The following is an 18,297-nucleotide window of genomic DNA, read 5'->3' on the forward strand; positions in this document are numbered from 1 at the left end:
TCGAAGTTATACTGGTTACATACCTATTTTCCTATAGTTATGCAACCAGTAAAGCAATTTATACTTTTTTGATACCTTGATTATCATATCAGATAGATAGATAATAAAGAATGTAGAAACATGTCGAAGATATTGATATCTGTCTGTGGTGATAATTTAATAATAACACAGATTATAAGTAATATAAGCTATTAAAAAAAGGGCAATTAGTTACTAAAAGAATAATCAATGGTCTTCGACCTCAAAAACAAATAAAATTTTGAGTGAATAAAGTGGATAAACATATTCGTTCATTGAGGTAATGGAATGTGGGCGAAAAGACTTGAAAAATTATCAAATTTTTTTCTTCTTTGAATTAGTAATGTATATTTTTAATCAACAATGAAAATGATGTGGGTAAAAATATCTACAGAACTGTCCTAAAATAACAACAATATCCTATAAAGATATTGAATCCTTGGTACTAACCATTAACTACTTAACCATTATTGATTTCCAAGAAATGAAATAATTGAACAGTGAATGTTAAAAGTTTTTAATAAAAAAATTTTAACTATGCCTATGGGTTACTTGAAAAAGATTCTTAATTTTCTCAACAACCTCTCCAAAAAAAAGATATTTAAATTTTATAAACAAATTTTTGAACAATCTAACATGAATAATACAGTGTGAAATTATATTAGCTACATAGATGAGTAATTGCAATGATACTTGTGTACTATATAGAATGGAGCATTACTATATATACAGGATGATCAACAATTATATTTCGAAATATATAAAAGAACGTAGAACAATAAAAAGCAACAGATTTAATTAACTAATATATCAACAATTTTTTTAAATAATTAGTAATAATAAAAGTCATACATATATTTAGTTATTACAATTCATAATTACTCTTAGGTCTTAATACAGATTTTGGTTTAAACTTGGGTGATTGAGGAGGTGTGTAATCAGGTTCTGGTATATGCGGCGACCCGTTGGAAGTCGTAGGAACGGTAGGCGACGGTACTCGACGAGGGGGAGACTTTCTTCCGCCGGCTTTTCCAATTTTCGCCAATCGACCTGTTTGAATTGAAGGTAATTTCAGAGGCTCCACAGTCTCGAAAGAATACGGCGCGGGCGACTGCGAGTAAGCTAAACTACTCCTATTACTATTGCTTAAAGGATTTTTTCCGTTTTCGTTGTTTTGATAGGACTTTAAAGCGAACGTATATTCGTCCGATTGGAAACCTTCATTTTGAAACGATTTGTCTATTTCTACTTGATCGTAAAGTGTCTTTGGTCTGGCTCTGAAAATCATATACTATATAATTTGAAAAAAATCATCGATCGAAATAAATTTTTTTGCTATATTTGATAGAAATAATTTCCAAACTTACCCATAAGCGTTGATTATAGGTCTATGAACGGTTGGAGTATTCTAGATGGAAAAAAAATTCATTAATACCAGGGTTGTACAAAATTTAGTTGTTTTATTATTAGTAAACTTACTTTCTGTTGGTTTTTATAAACTGATATTGCTAAAAGAACGGCAAATGTGACATTTAATATCAAAAGAACATATCCTCTAGCTGCTAGTGACATGACTATCGTAATTGCTGCACTCACTGTTTGCGTATCCTGGAAACCATCAAATTTTTCAGTCAAATATTAAACTGATATATGAGAAACTTTTTTTATTTTATTATTTATTTATATTTTAATCATTTTACCAAACACTTACCAAAATTGAAATATACAGAGAATAGTTAAAAATCTATATATAAACTAAACTAATGTAATTAGTGCGGGGATTAATAAATTAATGTAAAATAAACTGATAATACTTACGATATTTGATAAATATGTTGTTTCAATTTCGGATATACTTTCCTGAAAGAGAAAATAAAAAAGATAAAATCTATTTCAATGTAAAGATTTTTCCTTTTAGTCCTTACCGTTGTACTAGGACTTTCGGTTGTCGATGTACTTTCATCAGTTGCGACTGTTTGGTTCTGATGGAGATCCGCGGCCAATAAACTCATCATTATGACATCCAAGATGGTTATGAGGATAGTAATTGCTGACCACCATACCAATAGCGTTGAAACTTTATCTCGTTTTTTCCGTTGAATTACTAAAACATCGTCGAATTAACAAATAATTCAATTCCACTTCCTGACGCGCGTTTTGATAACCAAGTTATCGTCTTCAGAGATAGGGGAGGGTTTGTCCAAAATTATGGACGTGTGCAGCATGTGGTGACACCACGTGAATATTCGATAAGTTGAAAACATGCCAACCGAAAACATGTTTTAGCCGTTTCTCGAGACGTTAATCCCAACCGAGGCTCAGTAAGTGTTTTAATAGTTTTAACTACAATAAAAGCTATGACTAAAAGTCTAAATTATGCTGTAATGTATGTTGTAGCGTAATTTGGAGTTATTTAAAGTAGATATGAGTTTTAGGTTAGGTTAGGTTAGGGCTCAGGGCGCGGTATTGTCAATTGCATATTATAGGTACTTATTTTTTCTTTTAGAGATAACTGAAAGTGCACCAAAAAGAAGAAAGGGATCCACTTCAAGTGCAAGCCGCTTTAGAAGCTGCAAGAAGATGCAAAGGAGTTAGCTGGCCATATTATTAAGTTGGCTAAAACGTTTTTTGGAATCTAGCAGCAACAGCTAAGCAAATTGGCTTATGAGTTGACATAGAGCGTTGGAAATTCGCAATTTAGAAGAAATGACAGAGAAGAATGCTTATCCAGCAAAAGGAATATTCAACGTTGATGAAACAGGTATTAAAACTGTTCAAACACCTGGAAAAATTTATGCGCCTAAAGGAATTAAGCAATGAATGCGTCGGGAACTTCATCCATCCCACCCATGTTTATATATCCACGCCAAATAATCAAACCAAGTCACAAGATTGGAGGGCCTATTGGAGTGTTCAAAGTCTGGGTGGATCACCGAAGAACTTTTTGAGAAATGGCCAAATATATTACTGCAACAGCTGAAAACCCCACTCTACTAATTCTTGGCAATCATGCTAGTCACTTGTCACTGAAGACTTATCAATTGCAGCCGCTGGATGTCACTTTCTACGGTCCATTGAAGACAGCTTATCGTAATGAGTGATGTTTCGGCTTCAATACTTAACAAAGCTTATTTGAGAGTAGCTTCGATGGACAAGGCAGTAAAAGGTTTCGAAGTGACTGCCATCAGACCCAATTGTTGAAAACTCGAAACGAAAATTCATTCGTTGCATGTTGCAAATGAAACCGAACCTGTTGCCAGTACTTCGCGCAGTAACATTTTAGAGATATTGAGCCCAGCGCCTCGAGATTAAAAGAAGAAAAAAATGGTTAAGGAAAACAGAAAGCAGCGAGGATGAAGACCAAATAAGCTCAGACAAAGAAAATGACAATAGGTACTAATGACGTGACTGGTCTGGTTTGGTTGCTGCTCTTGTTGTTCAACCTGGATCCACATGTTAAGATAAGCACCATACCCAGTTATTTACCTACAATGGCTGCGAATTATGCCCAAATAAATGTTGTTTGACTTATGTACGGTAACTTGGTTGTCGAAAACCGCGTCAGGAAGTGGAATTTTGAGAACAGTTCAAAGAATTCCAACTTGACTCACCCCAAAATAAATCTGCCGATATTATTAACCAAACGAAACTTAATACCATATAAAAATACATGACTACGTCGAAGGATTCCGGATTTATTAGATAATCCGTCGTGCTATTAGATTCTGAAATTCGATTTAAACATTTCAATATCATTATGAATAAATAAAATGTAATGTACTTACGTAAATATAAAAGGTAAATGACGTATCCGTAACTGGTATTCGATGAAGTTTCATTCGGTTCAATTTGGTTGTTGTAATAGAGAATCGAGATTAGAGACAAAACAAGCCAAACTGCCGCTTGTAGCTGAAAAAATGTCAATAGTTACTTTACAAATCTAACTTTACCAACATAAAGTTTGACGTTTTTAATGGAGAACGTACTCCAAAGGAATTTAATAAATATATATCCAAAAGCAACCAGTTATAACTTCATATAGAAATGGGAATTGTACAAACACTTTTTCGAAAATTGCATCGTCAATTTGTTTGCCAGAAGTGTTTGGAAAAATCAGGGAAACCAATCGCAAAAGACTAATCACTCTCCATTACGACAATGCGAGCTGGCACAAATCAATTCAAACAATCCAGGCGCTGGATGGAGCCCAAGACGGTTTGTTTTGTGATAAAACGGGCGATTTAGTGAAGAATCCAAAACCACAGACGTTTATTAGTACTCCAAAAGCAGAGATTAGTAAGAAAATAGAAAGTATTGCACACAATTGTTCCTGGCATCGAGCTTGTATTAGTGGAGAGAAGATAAGGCGTCGGGAATTAGCATTACTAAAGCAGGAGAATGCCTCTACTTCCACCTCCTCTACAGAAGCAAATGTTTCAGGCAGCCGGCAGGCAGACCTTCAATTAAAATACCACATGACATACTTATAGATGCAATTGAAAAGCTGTTTGATGAATTGAAACATCAATTAACATCTCGCTCTTTTGAAGTGTCATTCTTGGCCGAGCCACCAGTTGAACTCACCGAAATAGAAGATGCAATTGTAGAAAATCGCGTTATGAAATCAATTCTCTAAGTTTGGTGAAAGAATGTCAAACGAACGGTTAGCAAAAATTGGAAAGGAAAAGAAACCAGACACAACTCGACCTCCTGGACGACCACCTATATGAAAATACAGGACCTAGTCCTAACGTAAGAAGAAGAAGAAGAGTGGTTGCAATTCGACTAGCAGATTTGGCTCGGAAAAAGGCTGCATCGTTGGATTTTGTACAAGAAGCTCTAAAACATTTGAGAAATCCATACCGGAGTGTCGAACAGCTAAAAGAGTTGGAAAACATTTGCACCTATCTTTTTTCAAAAAAAAAAACCAACTCAATAGCTGACGAACTCCCAAAATATCGGTCTACATTTACATCTATTAAGAGCTTCGGCACAAACATATGTATGGATAAATGCTGACCAAACTCAACTGCATCCAATTGATTACACCTTCTTAAGGTGTGCAAGAAATAATGGTAATTTGTACCCACGACAAATTACCAAACAACCACTTCGGTGCATCCAATTGTCAAACAATGGCTTGCTCTTGTAAAAAATTACATATTGATTGTATTTGACTAGATGTAAGTATCTAAAATCATAAAAATCAATTGGATATTCTCACTAAAACAATCGTTATATCAAAGTATGTGTTCGGTCCATTTACTAGAAGTCTAAGGGTGCAAAAAATTGACCAATGCGGCTCCTGGCAACATCCAGAACTCGACTCCATCCAGCGCCCGGTCTAAATGAGGTTTTCGAACAGTCAAAACATCGAATTGATGAATCATCCACCGTACAGTCCTTGTTTGGCACCCGATGATTTTTAAAAATAAATTCTACACCTGAAGTGATGCGTTCAAATCAAATATTTTTGAGGTATTTAAAAACAGCTTTAGATTCTGACAATAAATTCTAGTCGCCTGAATGATCAGATTATAATTTCGTAATATCCTTTTGTATCCTTTTAATCCTGTTTTTGTACGTTCAATGTTGATAAGATCTCGATTAATTTGAGAAATGATGATAGTGATATACGACACTCTCGTATTTTTTTCTGTTTAAGTGAAAATTAAAATGTTGCTTATAATTATTGAATCTCAAACGTTGCTCTGTAATGATCAATGTTGTCAGAAACGTTTTCCTTTTAGCACTTTTGTTATTTTCGGAAAAAGGAAGCAATTCAGCCGCCAAAAATTAGAATCATGACTAAGAAATGAATAAATAATATATTACTAATAAAGATAATAAAAATAATAAGTGGAAATCGCCGTTTTAATGGTGATCAATAAACTAATTTTAGAGATTTGGTCATAGATATTAAATATAGGGTATATCAAGATTTATTGATGTGTATACGTACGTAATAAGTAAATAATTGGTTCCGCGTAAATAATATAAAGAAACAACTAGAGATATATGTTTTCAGAGAAGAAAAAATGTTTGATATTACAAATATATTTTAGAAAACTCAAAAAATCTGCTTGCTAAGTAGACAAAATGTTTAATATTACAAATATATTATAGAAAACTCAAAAAATCTGCTTGCTAAGTAGAAAAAATATTTGATATTACAAATATATTTTAGAAAACTCAAAAAATCTGCTTGCTAAGTAGACAAAATGTTTAATATTACAAATATATTATAGAAAACTCAAAAAATCTGCTTGCTAAGTAGAAAAAATATTTGATATTACAAATATATTTTAGAAAACTCAAAAAATCTGCTTACCAAGTAGAAAAAATGTTTGATATTACAAATATATTTTAGAAAACTCAAAAAATCTGCTTGCTAAGTAGAAAAAATGTTTGATATTACAAATATATTTTAGAAAACTCAAAAAATCTGCTTACCAAGTAGAAAAAATGTTTGATATTACAAATATATTTTAGAAAACTCAAAAAATCTGCTTACCAAGTAGAAAAAATGTTTAATATTACAAATATATTTTAGAAAACTCAAAAAATCTGCTTGCTAAGTAGAAAAAATGTTTGATATTACAAATATATTATAGAAAACTCAAAAAATCTGCTTGCTAAGTAGACAAAATGTTTGATATTACAAATATATTTTAGAAAACTCAAAAAATCTGCTTACTAAGTAGAAAAAATGTTTGATATTACAAATATATTATAGAAAACTCAAAACATCTGCTTACTAAGTAGAAAAAATGTTTAATATTACAAATATATTATAGAAAACTCAAAAAATCTGCTTACTAAGTAGAAAAAATGTTTCATATTACAAATATATTATAGAAAACTCAAAACATCTGCTTACTAAGTAGAAAAAATGTTTAATATTACAAATATATTATAGAAAACTCAAAAAATCTGCTTACTAAGTAGAAAAAATGTTTCATATTACAAATATATTATAGAAAACTCAAAACATCTGCTTACTAAGTAGAAAAAATGTTTCATATTACAAATATATTATAGAAAACTCAAAACATCTGCTTACTAAGTAGAAAAAATGTTTGATATTACAAATATATTATAGAAAACTCAAAACATCTGCTTACTAAGTAGAAAAAATGTTTAATATTACAAATATATTATAGAAAACTCAAAAAATCTGCTTACTAAGTAGAAAAAATGTTTCATATTACAAATATATTATAGAAAACTCAAAACATCTGCTTACTAAGTAGAAAAAATGTTTAATATTACAAATATATTATAGAAAACTCAAAAAATCTGCTTGCTAAGTAGAAAAAATGTTTGATATTACAAATATATTTTAGAAAACTCAAAAAATCTGCTTACCAAGTAGAAAAAATGTTTGATATTACAAATATATTTTAGAAAACTCAAAAAATCTGCTTACTAAGTAGAAAAAATGTTTAATATTACAAATATATTATAGAAAACTCAAAAAATCTGCTTGCTAAGTAGAAAAAATATTTGATATTACAAATATATTTCAGAAAACTCAAAAAATCTGCTTACCAAGTAGAAAAAATGTTTGATATTACAAATATATTTTAGAAAACTCAAAAAATCTGCTTGCTAAGTAGAAAAAATGTTTGATATTACAAATATATTTTAGAAAACTCAAAAAATCTGCTTACCAAGTAGAAAAAATGTTTGATATTACAAATATATTATAGAAAACTCAAAAAATCTGCTTACTAAGTAGAAAAAATGTTTGATATTACAAATATATTATAGAAAACTCAAAAAATCTGCTTGCTAAGTAGAAAAAATGTTTGATATTACAAATATATTATAGAAAACTCAAACAATCTGCTTACTAAATAGAAAAAATGTTTGATATTACAAATATATTATAGAAAACTCAAAAAATCTGCTTACCAAGTAGAAAAAATGTTTCATATTACAAATATATTATAGAAAACTCAAAAAATCTGCTTATTAAGTAGAAAAAATGTTTAATATTACAAATATATTATAGAAAACTCAAAAAATCTGCTTGCTAAGTAGAAAAAATATTTGATATTACAAATATATTTTAGAAAACTCAAAAAATCTGCTTACCAAGTAGAAAAAATGTTTGATATTACAAATATATTATAGAAAACTCAAAAAATCTGCTTACTAAGTAGAAAAAATGTTTGATATTACAAATATATTATAGAAAACTCAAAAAATCTGCTTGCTAAGTAGAAAAAATATTTGATATTACAAATATATTTATAGAAAACTCAAAAAATCTGCTTACTAAGTAGAAAAAATGTTTGATATTACAAATATATTTTAGAAAACTCAAACAATCTGCTTACTAAATAGAAAAAATGTTTGATATTACAAATATATTATAGAAAACTCAAAAAATCTGCTTACCAAGTAGAAAAAATGTTTCATATTACAAATATATTATAGAAAACTCAAAAAATCTGCTTATTAAGTAGAAAAAATGTTTAATATTACAAATATATTATAGAAAACTCAAAAAATCTGCTTGCTAAGTAGAAAAAATATTTGATATTACAAATATATTTTAGAAAACTCAAAAAATCTGCTTACTAAGTAGAAAAAATGTTTGATATTACAAATATATTATAGAAAACTCAAAACATCTGCTTACTAAGTAGAAAAAATGTTTAATATTACAAATATATTATAGAAAACTCAAAAAATCTGCTTACTAAGTAGAAAAAATGTTTAATATTACAAATATATTATAGAAAACTCAAAAAATCTGCTTGCTAAGTAGAAAAAATATTTGATATTACAAATATATTTTAGAAAACTCAAAAAATCTGCTTACTAAGTAGAAAAAATGTTTAATATTACAAATATATTTTAGAAAACTCAAACAATCTGCTTACTAAATAGAAAAAATGTTTGATATTACAAATATATTATAGAAAACTCAAAAAATCTGCTTACCAAGTAGAAAAAATGTTTCATATTACAAATATATTATAGAAAACTCAAAAAATCTGCTTATTAAGTAGAAAAAATGTTTAATATTACAAATATATTATAGAAAACTCAAAAAATCTGCTTGCTAAGTAGAAAAAATATTTGATATTACAAATATATTTTAGAAAACTCAAAAAATCTGCTTACTAAGTAGAAAAAATGTTTGATATTACAAATATATTATAGAAAACTCAAAACATCTGCTTACTAAGTAGAAAAAATGTTTAATATTACAAATATATTATAGAAAACTCAAAAAATCTGCTTACTAAGTAGAAAAAATGTTTAATATTACAAATATATTATAGAAAACTCAAAAAATCTGCTTGCTAAGTAGAAAAAATATTTGATATTACAAATATATTTTAGAAAACTCAAAAAATCTGCTTACTAAGTAGAAAAAATGTTTAATATTACAAATATATTATAGAAAACTCAAAAAATCTGCTTACTAAGTAGAAAAAATGTTTAATATTACAAATATATTATAGAAAACTCAAAAAATCTGCTTGCTAAGTAGAAAAAATGTTTAATATCACAAATATATTATAGAAAACTCAAAACATCTGCTTACTAAGTAGAAAAAATGTTTAATATTACAAATATATTATAGAAAACTCAAAAAATCTGCTTACTAAGTAGAAAAAATGTTTCATATTACAAATATATTATAGAAAACTCAAAACATCTGCTTACTAAGTAGAAAAAATGTTTCATATTACAAATATATTATAGAAAACTCAAAACATCTGCTTACTAAGTAGAAAAAATGTTTGATATTACAAATATATTATAGAAAACTCAAAACATCTGCTTACTAAGTAGAAAAAATGTTTAATATTACAAATATATTATAGAAAACTCAAAAAATCTGCTTACTAAGTAGAAAAAATGTTTCATATTACAAATATATTATAGAAAACTCAAAACATCTGCTTACTAAGTAGAAAAAATGTTTAATATTACAAATATATTATAGAAAACTCAAAAAATCTGCTTGCTAAGTAGAAAAAATGTTTGATATTACAAATATATTTTAGAAAACTCAAAAAATCTGCTTACCAAGTAGAAAAAATGTTTGATATTACAAATATATTTTAGAAAACTCAAAAAATCTGCTTACTAAGTAGAAAAAATGTTTAATATTACAAATATATTATAGAAAACTCAAAAAATCTGCTTGCTAAGTAGAAAAAATATTTGATATTACAAATATATTTCAGAAAACTCAAAAAATCTGCTTACCAAGTAGAAAAAATGTTTGATATTACAAATATATTTTAGAAAACTCAAAAAATCTGCTTGCTAAGTAGAAAAAATGTTTGATATTACAAATATATTTTAGAAAACTCAAAAAATCTGCTTACCAAGTAGAAAAAATGTTTGATATTACAAATATATTATAGAAAACTCAAAAAATCTGCTTACTAAGTAGAAAAAATGTTTGATATTACAAATATATTATAGAAAACTCAAAAAATCTGCTTGCTAAGTAGAAAAAATGTTTGATATTACAAATATATTATAGAAAACTCAAAAAATCTGCTTACTAAGTAGAAAAAATGTTTGATATTACAAATATATTTTAGAAAACTCAAACAATCTGCTTACTAAATAGAAAAAATGTTTGATATTACAAATATATTATAGAAAACTCAAAAAATCTGCTTACCAAGTAGAAAAAATGTTTCATATTACAAATATATTATAGAAAACTCAAAAAATCTGCTTATTAAGTAGAAAAAATGTTTAATATTACAAATATATTATAGAAAACTCAAAAAATCTGCTTGCTAAGTAGAAAAAATATTTGATATTACAAATATATTTTAGAAAACTCAAAAAATCTGCTTACCAAGTAGAAAAAATGTTTGATATTACAAATATATTATAGAAAACTCAAAAAATCTGCTTACTAAGTAGAAAAAATGTTTGATATTACAAATATATTATAGAAAACTCAAAAAATCTGCTTGCTAAGTAGAAAAAATATTTGATATTACAAATATATTTATAGAAAACTCAAAAAATCTGCTTACTAAGTAGAAAAAATGTTTGATATTACAAATATATTTTAGAAAACTCAAACAATCTGCTTACTAAATAGAAAAAATGTTTGATATTACAAATATATTATAGAAAACTCAAAAAATCTGCTTACCAAGTAGAAAAAATGTTTCATATTACAAATATATTATAGAAAACTCAAAAAATCTGCTTATTAAGTAGAAAAAATGTTTAATATTACAAATATATTATAGAAAACTCAAAAAATCTGCTTGCTAAGTAGAAAAAATATTTGATATTACAAATATATTTTAGAAAACTCAAAAAATCTGCTTACTAAGTAGAAAAAATGTTTGATATTACAAATATATTATAGAAAACTCAAAACATCTGCTTACTAAGTAGAAAAAATGTTTAATATTACAAATATATTATAGAAAACTCAAAAAATCTGCTTACTAAGTAGAAAAAATGTTTAATATTACAAATATATTATAGAAAACTCAAAAAATCTGCTTGCTAAGTAGAAAAAATATTTGATATTACAAATATATTTTAGAAAACTCAAAAAATCTGCTTACTAAGTAGAAAAAATGTTTAATATTACAAATATATTATAGAAAACTCAAAAAATCTGCTTACTAAGTAGAAAAAATGTTTAATATTACAAATATATTATAGAAAACTCAAAAAATCTGCTTGCTAAGTAGAAAAAATGTTTAATATCACAAATATATTATAGAAAACTCAAAAAATCTGCTTGCTAAGTAGAAAAAATGTTTGATATTACAAATATATTATAGAAAACTCAAAAAATCTGCTTACTAAGTAGAAAAAATGTTTAATATTACAAATATATTATAGAAAACTCAAAAAATCTGCTTGCTAAGTAGAAAAAATGTTTGATATTACAAATATATTTTAGAAAACTCAAAAAATCTGCTTACTAAGTAGAAAAAATGTTTGATATTACAAATATATTATAGAAAACTCAAAACATCTGCTTGCTAAGTAGAAAAAATGTTTAATATTACAAATATATTATAGAAAACTCAAAAAATCTGCTTGCTAAGTAGAAAAAATGTTTAATATTACAAATATATTATAGAAAACTCAAAAAATCTGCTTGCTAAGTAGAAAAAATGTTTGATATTACAAATATATTATAGAAAACTCAAAACATCTGCTTACTAAGTAGAAAAAATGTTTGATATTACAAATATATTATAGAAAACTCAAAAAATCTGCTTACTAAGTAGAAAAAATGTTTGATATTACAAATATATTATAGAAAACTCAAAAAATCTGCTTGCTAAGTAGAAAAAATATTTGATATTACAAATATATTAAACTCAAAACATCTGCTTACTAAGTAGAAAAAATGTTTGATATTACAAATATATTATAGAAAACTCAAAAAATCTGCTTGCTAAGTAGAAAAAATATTTGATATTACAAATATATTTATAGAAAACTCAAAAAATCTGCTTACTAAGTAGAAAAAATGTTTAATATTACAAATATATTATAGAAAACTCAAAAAATCTGCTTGCTAAGTAGAAAAAATATTTGATATTACAAATATATTTTAGAAAACTCAAAAAATCTGCTTACTAAGTAGAAAAAATGTTTCATATTACAAATATATTATAGAAAACTCAAAAAATTCTGCTTATTATCAAAGTATTTTAAGAAATCAACAAGAAAAGCTACAAGATCTATTCTTCAACTATTATAAGAAATAATTTTTAATACTTACACTCCCTATAATAGCAGCAGGCAAAGCTAAACATTTTACCGCAAAATAATGCAAATTACTCGCACTCATTTTTTTTATTGTTGGTACCAAACATGTCGTCAAACTTACATTAAATTACGTACCAACAACAACGTTTTGTTCGTACGGAATTATTATTATTTTATTGCGGGTGATATGTAGATAACGATGATAAAACGCTGCATAGACGATATTGTTCAAACATCCCAATCTGAATTTTATCATGTGATAAGGATCTTCGATAATTAGAAGTAGCTATAAAAATTAATCGTTTTAATTAAATTTTCAAATTTAACACATACCACAACAGCGAAATATAATTAATATTTGCGTAAATAAAAGTCGAAACGGGATTTGAAAAATATTTCATTATTTTCATTCGATTTTTACAAAGGATAAAGTTTTACAAAAAGCTGCCGAATTATCCATCGCAACCGTATCAATTATAGGGAAAATCTCGGGTCTCACCTGAAACAAAATATAATATTTCAACACTTACCACAGATTCTTGTTATACCGAGGTGATGAAAGTGAAAAAAAGATGCCATAGAAAGTAACGAAATCTCAAATTCTAATTAGAAACAACACGGGCGATTTCAGTGTACTTATATTAAAAAAAAAAAACTTTTTCAAATGATTAAACGATTCTATTCTATTGCAATATCAACATTTTACGCTAATAAAGTGACAAAATCATTTTAATCATTTTATAACATCAAACATTAATCATACTTACAACCCTATGTAAATTATTTACAATAATTATCATCACCACGACGAATAAGCAATTAAATAACCATAAAACGTATCCTCTGGCAATCAAAGACATCATAATTAACATCGAAGTATTTATAACATCCAGATTAGGCTGAAACGTAATATTCCTTTAAAATAAAATCGCAAGAAATATTTGTTAAGAAAGCGAATGTTGCTTTCTCGATTTTCGAGTGGTCCGGAAACATATACATCAATTTCTAAAGATATTTCTTTAAATATCTACGATTTGGATTATTATGAAGTGCGTTGTACACATCTTTCGAAGAAAAAAATTCAATTACCTGCACAATCTCGTCCTCTTCATTTAACAAAGCTGCAACATCAAAACTTGCCGACCTTAAAGAGGAATCAATACGAACACTTTTTGGAATTTGCAAAAAGGGACTTCGAGATGTAGTAACATCTATAGTTTCTTGACTAGTTGTTGTAGTTTTTGAAGATGTCGAACTAAGAGTACTCGAAGATGTTGTAGATCGTGCAGTTGAGCTAGAAGTAGTCGGTGTTGTTCGAGATGTAGTAGAAACTGTGGTTGGCTTTGTTGAAGTTCTAGAAGATGTACTCGAATTAGTTGTTGATGTAGTAGACGTTGAGACAGTTGTCGATTTTGTTGTAGAGCTAGAAGTACTCGACGGAGTTGTAGATCGTGTGGTAGAACTAGAAGTTGTCGGTGTTGTTCTAGATGTACTCGAAATAGTTGTTGATGTAGTAGGCGTTGAGACAGTTGTCGACTTTGTTGTAGAACTAGAAGTACTCGACGGAGTTGTAGATCGTGTGGTAGAACTAGAAGTTGTCGGTGTTGTTCTAGATGTACTCGAAATAGTTGTTGATGTAGTAGGCGTTGAGACAGTTGTCGACTTTGTTGTAGAACTAGAAGTACTCGACGGAGTTGTAGATCGTGTGGTAGAACTAGAAGTTGTCGGTGTTGTTCTAGATGTAGTAGAAACTGTAGTTGTTTTTGTTGACGTTTTCGAAGTTGTTGGTACGGTAGAAGTCGATATAGTTGTCGACGTAGAACTAGGAGTAGTCGTTGTTGTAGAACTAGAAGTACTCGACGGAGTTGTAGATCGTGTGGTAGAACTAGAAGTTATCGGTGTTGTTCGAGATGTAGTAGAAACTGTAGTTGTTTTTGTTGACGTTTTCGAAGTTGTTGGTACGGTAGAAGTCGATATAGTTGACGTAGAACTAGGAGTAGTCGTTGTTGTAGAACTAGAAGTACTCGACGGAGTTGTAGATCGTGTGGTAGAACTAGAAGTTGTCGGTGTTGTTCTAGATGTACTCGAAATAGTTGTTGATGTAGTAGGCGTTGAGACAGTTGTCGACTTTGTTGTAGAACTAGAAGTACTCGACGGAGTTGTAGATCGTGTGGTAGAACTAGAAGTTGTCGGTGTTGTTCTAGATGTAGTAGAAACTGTAGTTGTTTTTGTTGACGTTTTCGAAGTTGTTGGTACGGTAGAAGTCGATATAGTTGTCGACGTAGAACTAGGAGTAGTCGTTGTTGTAGAACTAGAAGTACTCGACGGAGTTGTAGATCGTGTGGTAGAACTAGAAGTTGTCGGTGTTGTTCTAGATGTAGTAGAAACTGTAGTTGTTTTTGTTGACGTTTTCGAAGTTGTTGGTACGGTAGAAGTCGATATAGTTGTCGACGTAGAACTAGGAGTAGTCGTTGTTGTAGAACTAGAAGTACTCGACGGAGTTGTAGATCGTGTGGTAGAACTAGAAGTTATCGGTGTTGTTCGAGATGTAGTAGAAACTGTAGTTGTTTTTGTTGACGTTTTCGAAGTTGTTGGTACGGTAGAAGTCGATATAGTTGTCGACGTAGAACTAGGAGTAGTCGATGTGGTAGAACTAGAAGTCGATGTCGTTTTTTGCGTTCCAGAAGTTGTAGTTGTTGAAACTGATGTGGTCGAAAGAGTACTTATCGTAGACGTTGCATCAGAAGTAGTTGTTGTGGTAGTAAAAATAGATGTAGTCGGCGTGGTTGCGCTAGAAGAAGTGGGTACAAAAGTTGTAGTGATAGGGTAGGTGGTAGGTGAGTAACTGAAGATATTTTGCGCGTTTTGATAATCGACAGTAATTCCACTTAATAACAACGCATCCGTAATGCTTACTAATACAGTTACACATGTCCAAAATTTAATCGAACACGATATACCTTTACGACGACGACTACCGTTGACAACTAAAACATATAAATATGTAAATTAAAAATATAAAATCGATTAACGTAGCGTTCTTTTACCAAATAACGTACGAAGAGAAAATATAAACCAAAATAAACTCAATACCAAATATATCCACGAAAAGATCTGGAAGATATAGGGTTTTACGAAAAATTCATCGGTGTAAATGTTACCGTTAGGATCTAAAACGGAAACAAATAATTAATTAGTCCGATTTACTTCGTTATTTTGTTCAATAACTCACTGATAAATATATTATAGACGATACAAATATAATCGGTATCCGATGTACAATTTTTCGCGTCTTCGTAGTAAAAAGTAATTGAAGATAATGACAAACCGATCCATAACAGACTCTGTATCTACAACAATTCAATCAAAACAAGTTGGAGTAGGAAATTGCATTCATTATAAATAGAACGAGATAATTATACATTTCAAGTTACTTGCCATGCACTATATTCTATCAAAATCACAAAAAAATTTATACGTACAATTCCTCCAACGCAACCGATTTGAACGAAAACTTTAATAGTATTAAAACGAATATGATTGAAACTCATAATTTTTTATATATGTACATAAATATCTATACCAGTTGCACCGGTACCAAAGCGAAACGTTTTATTTCTAATATTCAAACAGATAATCCGAAACTTATCGTTTTGATTGATATTATACGATTAAAATGAATATAAATATGTTTGATTCTGATTGATGAGTAGAGCTAATCTCAATATTCCATTGTATAGATAAAAGATTAATTATTATCGAAATAAAAAACAAATCAAATCAAATTTATACGGTTTGAAAAAAGGAAAGGAAATTTTATTAAATCAATTAAAATAAAAAAGCCTAGTTAACATTGATACTATACAACACATTTCTTTCTTCCTGTTAAAAACCTCCCAATTAGGTTCAACCGAAGTAAACCCGATGGCAACTTCCCTATTAACGCCGGTCAAAATCGTTAACAAATCTTTGTTGTTTTTATATCCTTTTCTAATTTCGTTAACTAAACTTTGTACGAAATAACTTCCCTTAGACGGATCCCGCCAAGCGTAATAACCTAAAAACGCCCATAATAATAATTCTAATCGCGGGAAAGATTTAAAATTACCTTCCACAGTGGCGTACATCACTAAAATATCTGCCATAACCGGAATCGTATACAAATCAGTCGATTTTTTATCGGAATCGGCGTGTACGTACGTAACTTCAAATCCGGGATCCGTTTTGTTACCTCTACAAGCCTTAAACAATTATTCATATAATTCTATTCGAAAAAAAAAAAAAAAGAAACTAGTTGTGTTACCTGAATAAAAAACAACTTTGGTTTGGCGGCTAAACTGGGACAATATAAAGGCGAAAAATATTTCCACAATTTTTCGGTTTCGTAATAAGTATCTTTAGCGTAAAGTATTCCATTATCTCCGTGGGACATTACCGATATTACGAGACAAGAAGATTCAGAATGATCCATTTTCGACACTAATACCGAAATAAAATTTCCAATAATAAACAAAAACTACGAATAAAACTATTAACTCACCAACATGTAATACTTCTGAAACTTCTTCGCAAGTTAGGTCTTCGTACACCGTTACGTCGAACATAAGTTCCTTCAAAACGTTTTCTAGAGCGTCCCTATCCTTTTCGGTGCCTTCTCTTGTTGTACAATCGTTGATGAAATATTTGTGATTGAAAATTATGGCCGTACCTCTTCTTCTATATTTTTTGTAAACGTCTGAATCTGGTGCTGGTGCATCGGGCAATTCGATACGTATTTCTTTTCTTATAATTAAACGTTCGATTAATTTAAATATTAGGTTGTCTTCACGATAATTTTTTTTTTAACTAGAAATTAGTTGTAGTACTCACTTGAAAGAAAATAATCCGTCTGTTACTGAAGGGGAGTTTTCGTCTAAGACACTCATGTTTTAAAACTATGCATTCGCTTTGATTATTACCATATATCAACGAATATTTATTAATAAAGTTATGGAAACACGTACATGGCTTATCTCGAATTAATATTTCGCAATATTCAGTAAAAAGGTAAATTTTATCTATATCGAACGTTTATCTCGAGTGGTTCCAATAAATAAGTACATAGGGATTGTGTGTGAACGCACCTCGTATATTTCTTTCATGTTATTAATCTGTTCGCCGCATACACTGAATTTTGTTACCGTGGCAACAAGCTGTATTGTGGTTTTTATTGTTAGACCCTTTTTTGCTTGTCTAGTCGGCCGGAAGATAAATAGAAAAAGAAATGTAACACTTGCTTTTTGGCCTTGGTAGCGTGTGTGTGAATATTGGCGCGCTACTATCGTATAATATATTTACATATTTTGTATTTTGGTTTATGTCAATTAGCAAGAGTGGATAAATGTTTTAGTTTCAATGTACAATTTAGTTAAATAGTAAATACAGTCCACTACTTATTGGTTTATGGTTTAATGATGTAGTAAAGGTGCATAAGAAGAAAGTTTAGTGTTTTATTTGCCATTACAAATGAACTAAAAAATAACCTAATCAGGAATC

The 18,297-nt window shown here is 28.8% G+C and overlaps 2 protein-coding genes across 3 annotated transcripts; both read right to left on the bottom strand.

The window, feature by feature from the left end:
- Positions 1 to 629: 629 nt before the first annotated feature.
- Positions 630 to 12,966, bottom strand: LOC130442791 (uncharacterized). Its single transcript, XM_056777147.1, has 8 exons — positions 12,776 to 12,966; positions 3,804 to 3,927; positions 3,630 to 3,743; positions 1,944 to 2,122; positions 1,837 to 1,878; positions 1,498 to 1,626; positions 1,386 to 1,426; positions 630 to 1,295 (listed from the first exon to the last, which is right to left on the bottom strand). The coding sequence occupies exons 1-8, from the start codon at positions 12,842 to 12,844 to the stop codon at positions 884 to 886; spliced, it is 1,110 nt and encodes a 369-aa protein (XP_056633125.1). The 5' UTR covers positions 12,845 to 12,966; the 3' UTR covers positions 630 to 883.
- Positions 12,967 to 13,103: 137 nt separating this feature from the next.
- LOC130442786 (mucin-2-like) lies at positions 13,104 to 17,890 on the bottom strand. Of its 2 annotated transcripts, none has more exons than XM_056777141.1 (6): positions 16,245 to 16,537; positions 15,995 to 16,112; positions 15,810 to 15,932; positions 13,852 to 15,749; positions 13,530 to 13,661; positions 13,104 to 13,261 (listed from the first exon to the last, which is right to left on the bottom strand). In XM_056777141.1, the coding sequence occupies exons 1-6, from the start codon at positions 16,311 to 16,313 to the stop codon at positions 13,169 to 13,171; spliced, it is 2,433 nt and encodes an 810-aa protein (XP_056633119.1). In that variant the 5' UTR covers positions 16,314 to 16,537; the 3' UTR covers positions 13,104 to 13,168. The 2 variants fall into 2 exon arrangements, 1 of the variants encoding a protein (XP_056633119.1); XR_008909799.1 differs by lacking the exons at positions 13,104 to 13,261; positions 13,530 to 13,661; positions 13,852 to 15,749 and adding exons at positions 16,871 to 17,003; positions 17,066 to 17,241; positions 17,303 to 17,544; positions 17,632 to 17,890 and having other exon boundaries at positions 15,902 to 15,932; positions 15,995 to 16,819.
- Positions 17,891 to 18,297: the final 407 nt, after the last annotated feature.

Source organism: Diorhabda sublineata, chromosome 4 (genome assembly GCF_026230105.1).
Source record: "Diorhabda sublineata isolate icDioSubl1.1 chromosome 4, icDioSubl1.1, whole genome shotgun sequence".
NCBI lineage: Eukaryota > Metazoa > Arthropoda > Insecta > Coleoptera > Chrysomelidae > Diorhabda > Diorhabda sublineata.

Bases quoted from the DNA above. Each gene is read 5' to 3' on its own strand.
- LOC130442791 (XM_056777147.1), bottom strand. From the start codon at position 12,844: ATGAGTGCGAGTAATTTGCATTATTTTGCGGTAAAATGTTTAGCTTTG. The intron at 1,627-1,836 runs GTAAGTATTATC...GATGGTTTCCAG, and splicing joins CAACATATTTATCAAATATC to GATACGCAAACAGTGAGTGC. The intron at 1,296-1,385 runs GTAAGTTTGGAA...TATGATTTTCAG, and splicing joins CCTATAATCAACGCTTATGG to AGCCAGACCAAAGACACTTT.
- LOC130442786 (XM_056777141.1), bottom strand. From the start codon at position 16,313: ATGAGTTTCAATCATATTCGTTTTAATACTATTAAAGTTTTCGTTCAA. The intron at 16,113-16,244 runs GTACGTATAAAT...GAATTGTTGTAG, and splicing joins TCGGTTGCGTTGGAGGAATT to ATACAGAGTCTGTTATGGAT. The intron at 15,933-15,994 runs GTGAGTTATTGA...TTTCCGTTTTAG, and splicing joins CGTCTATAATATATTTATCA to ATCCTAACGGTAACATTTAC.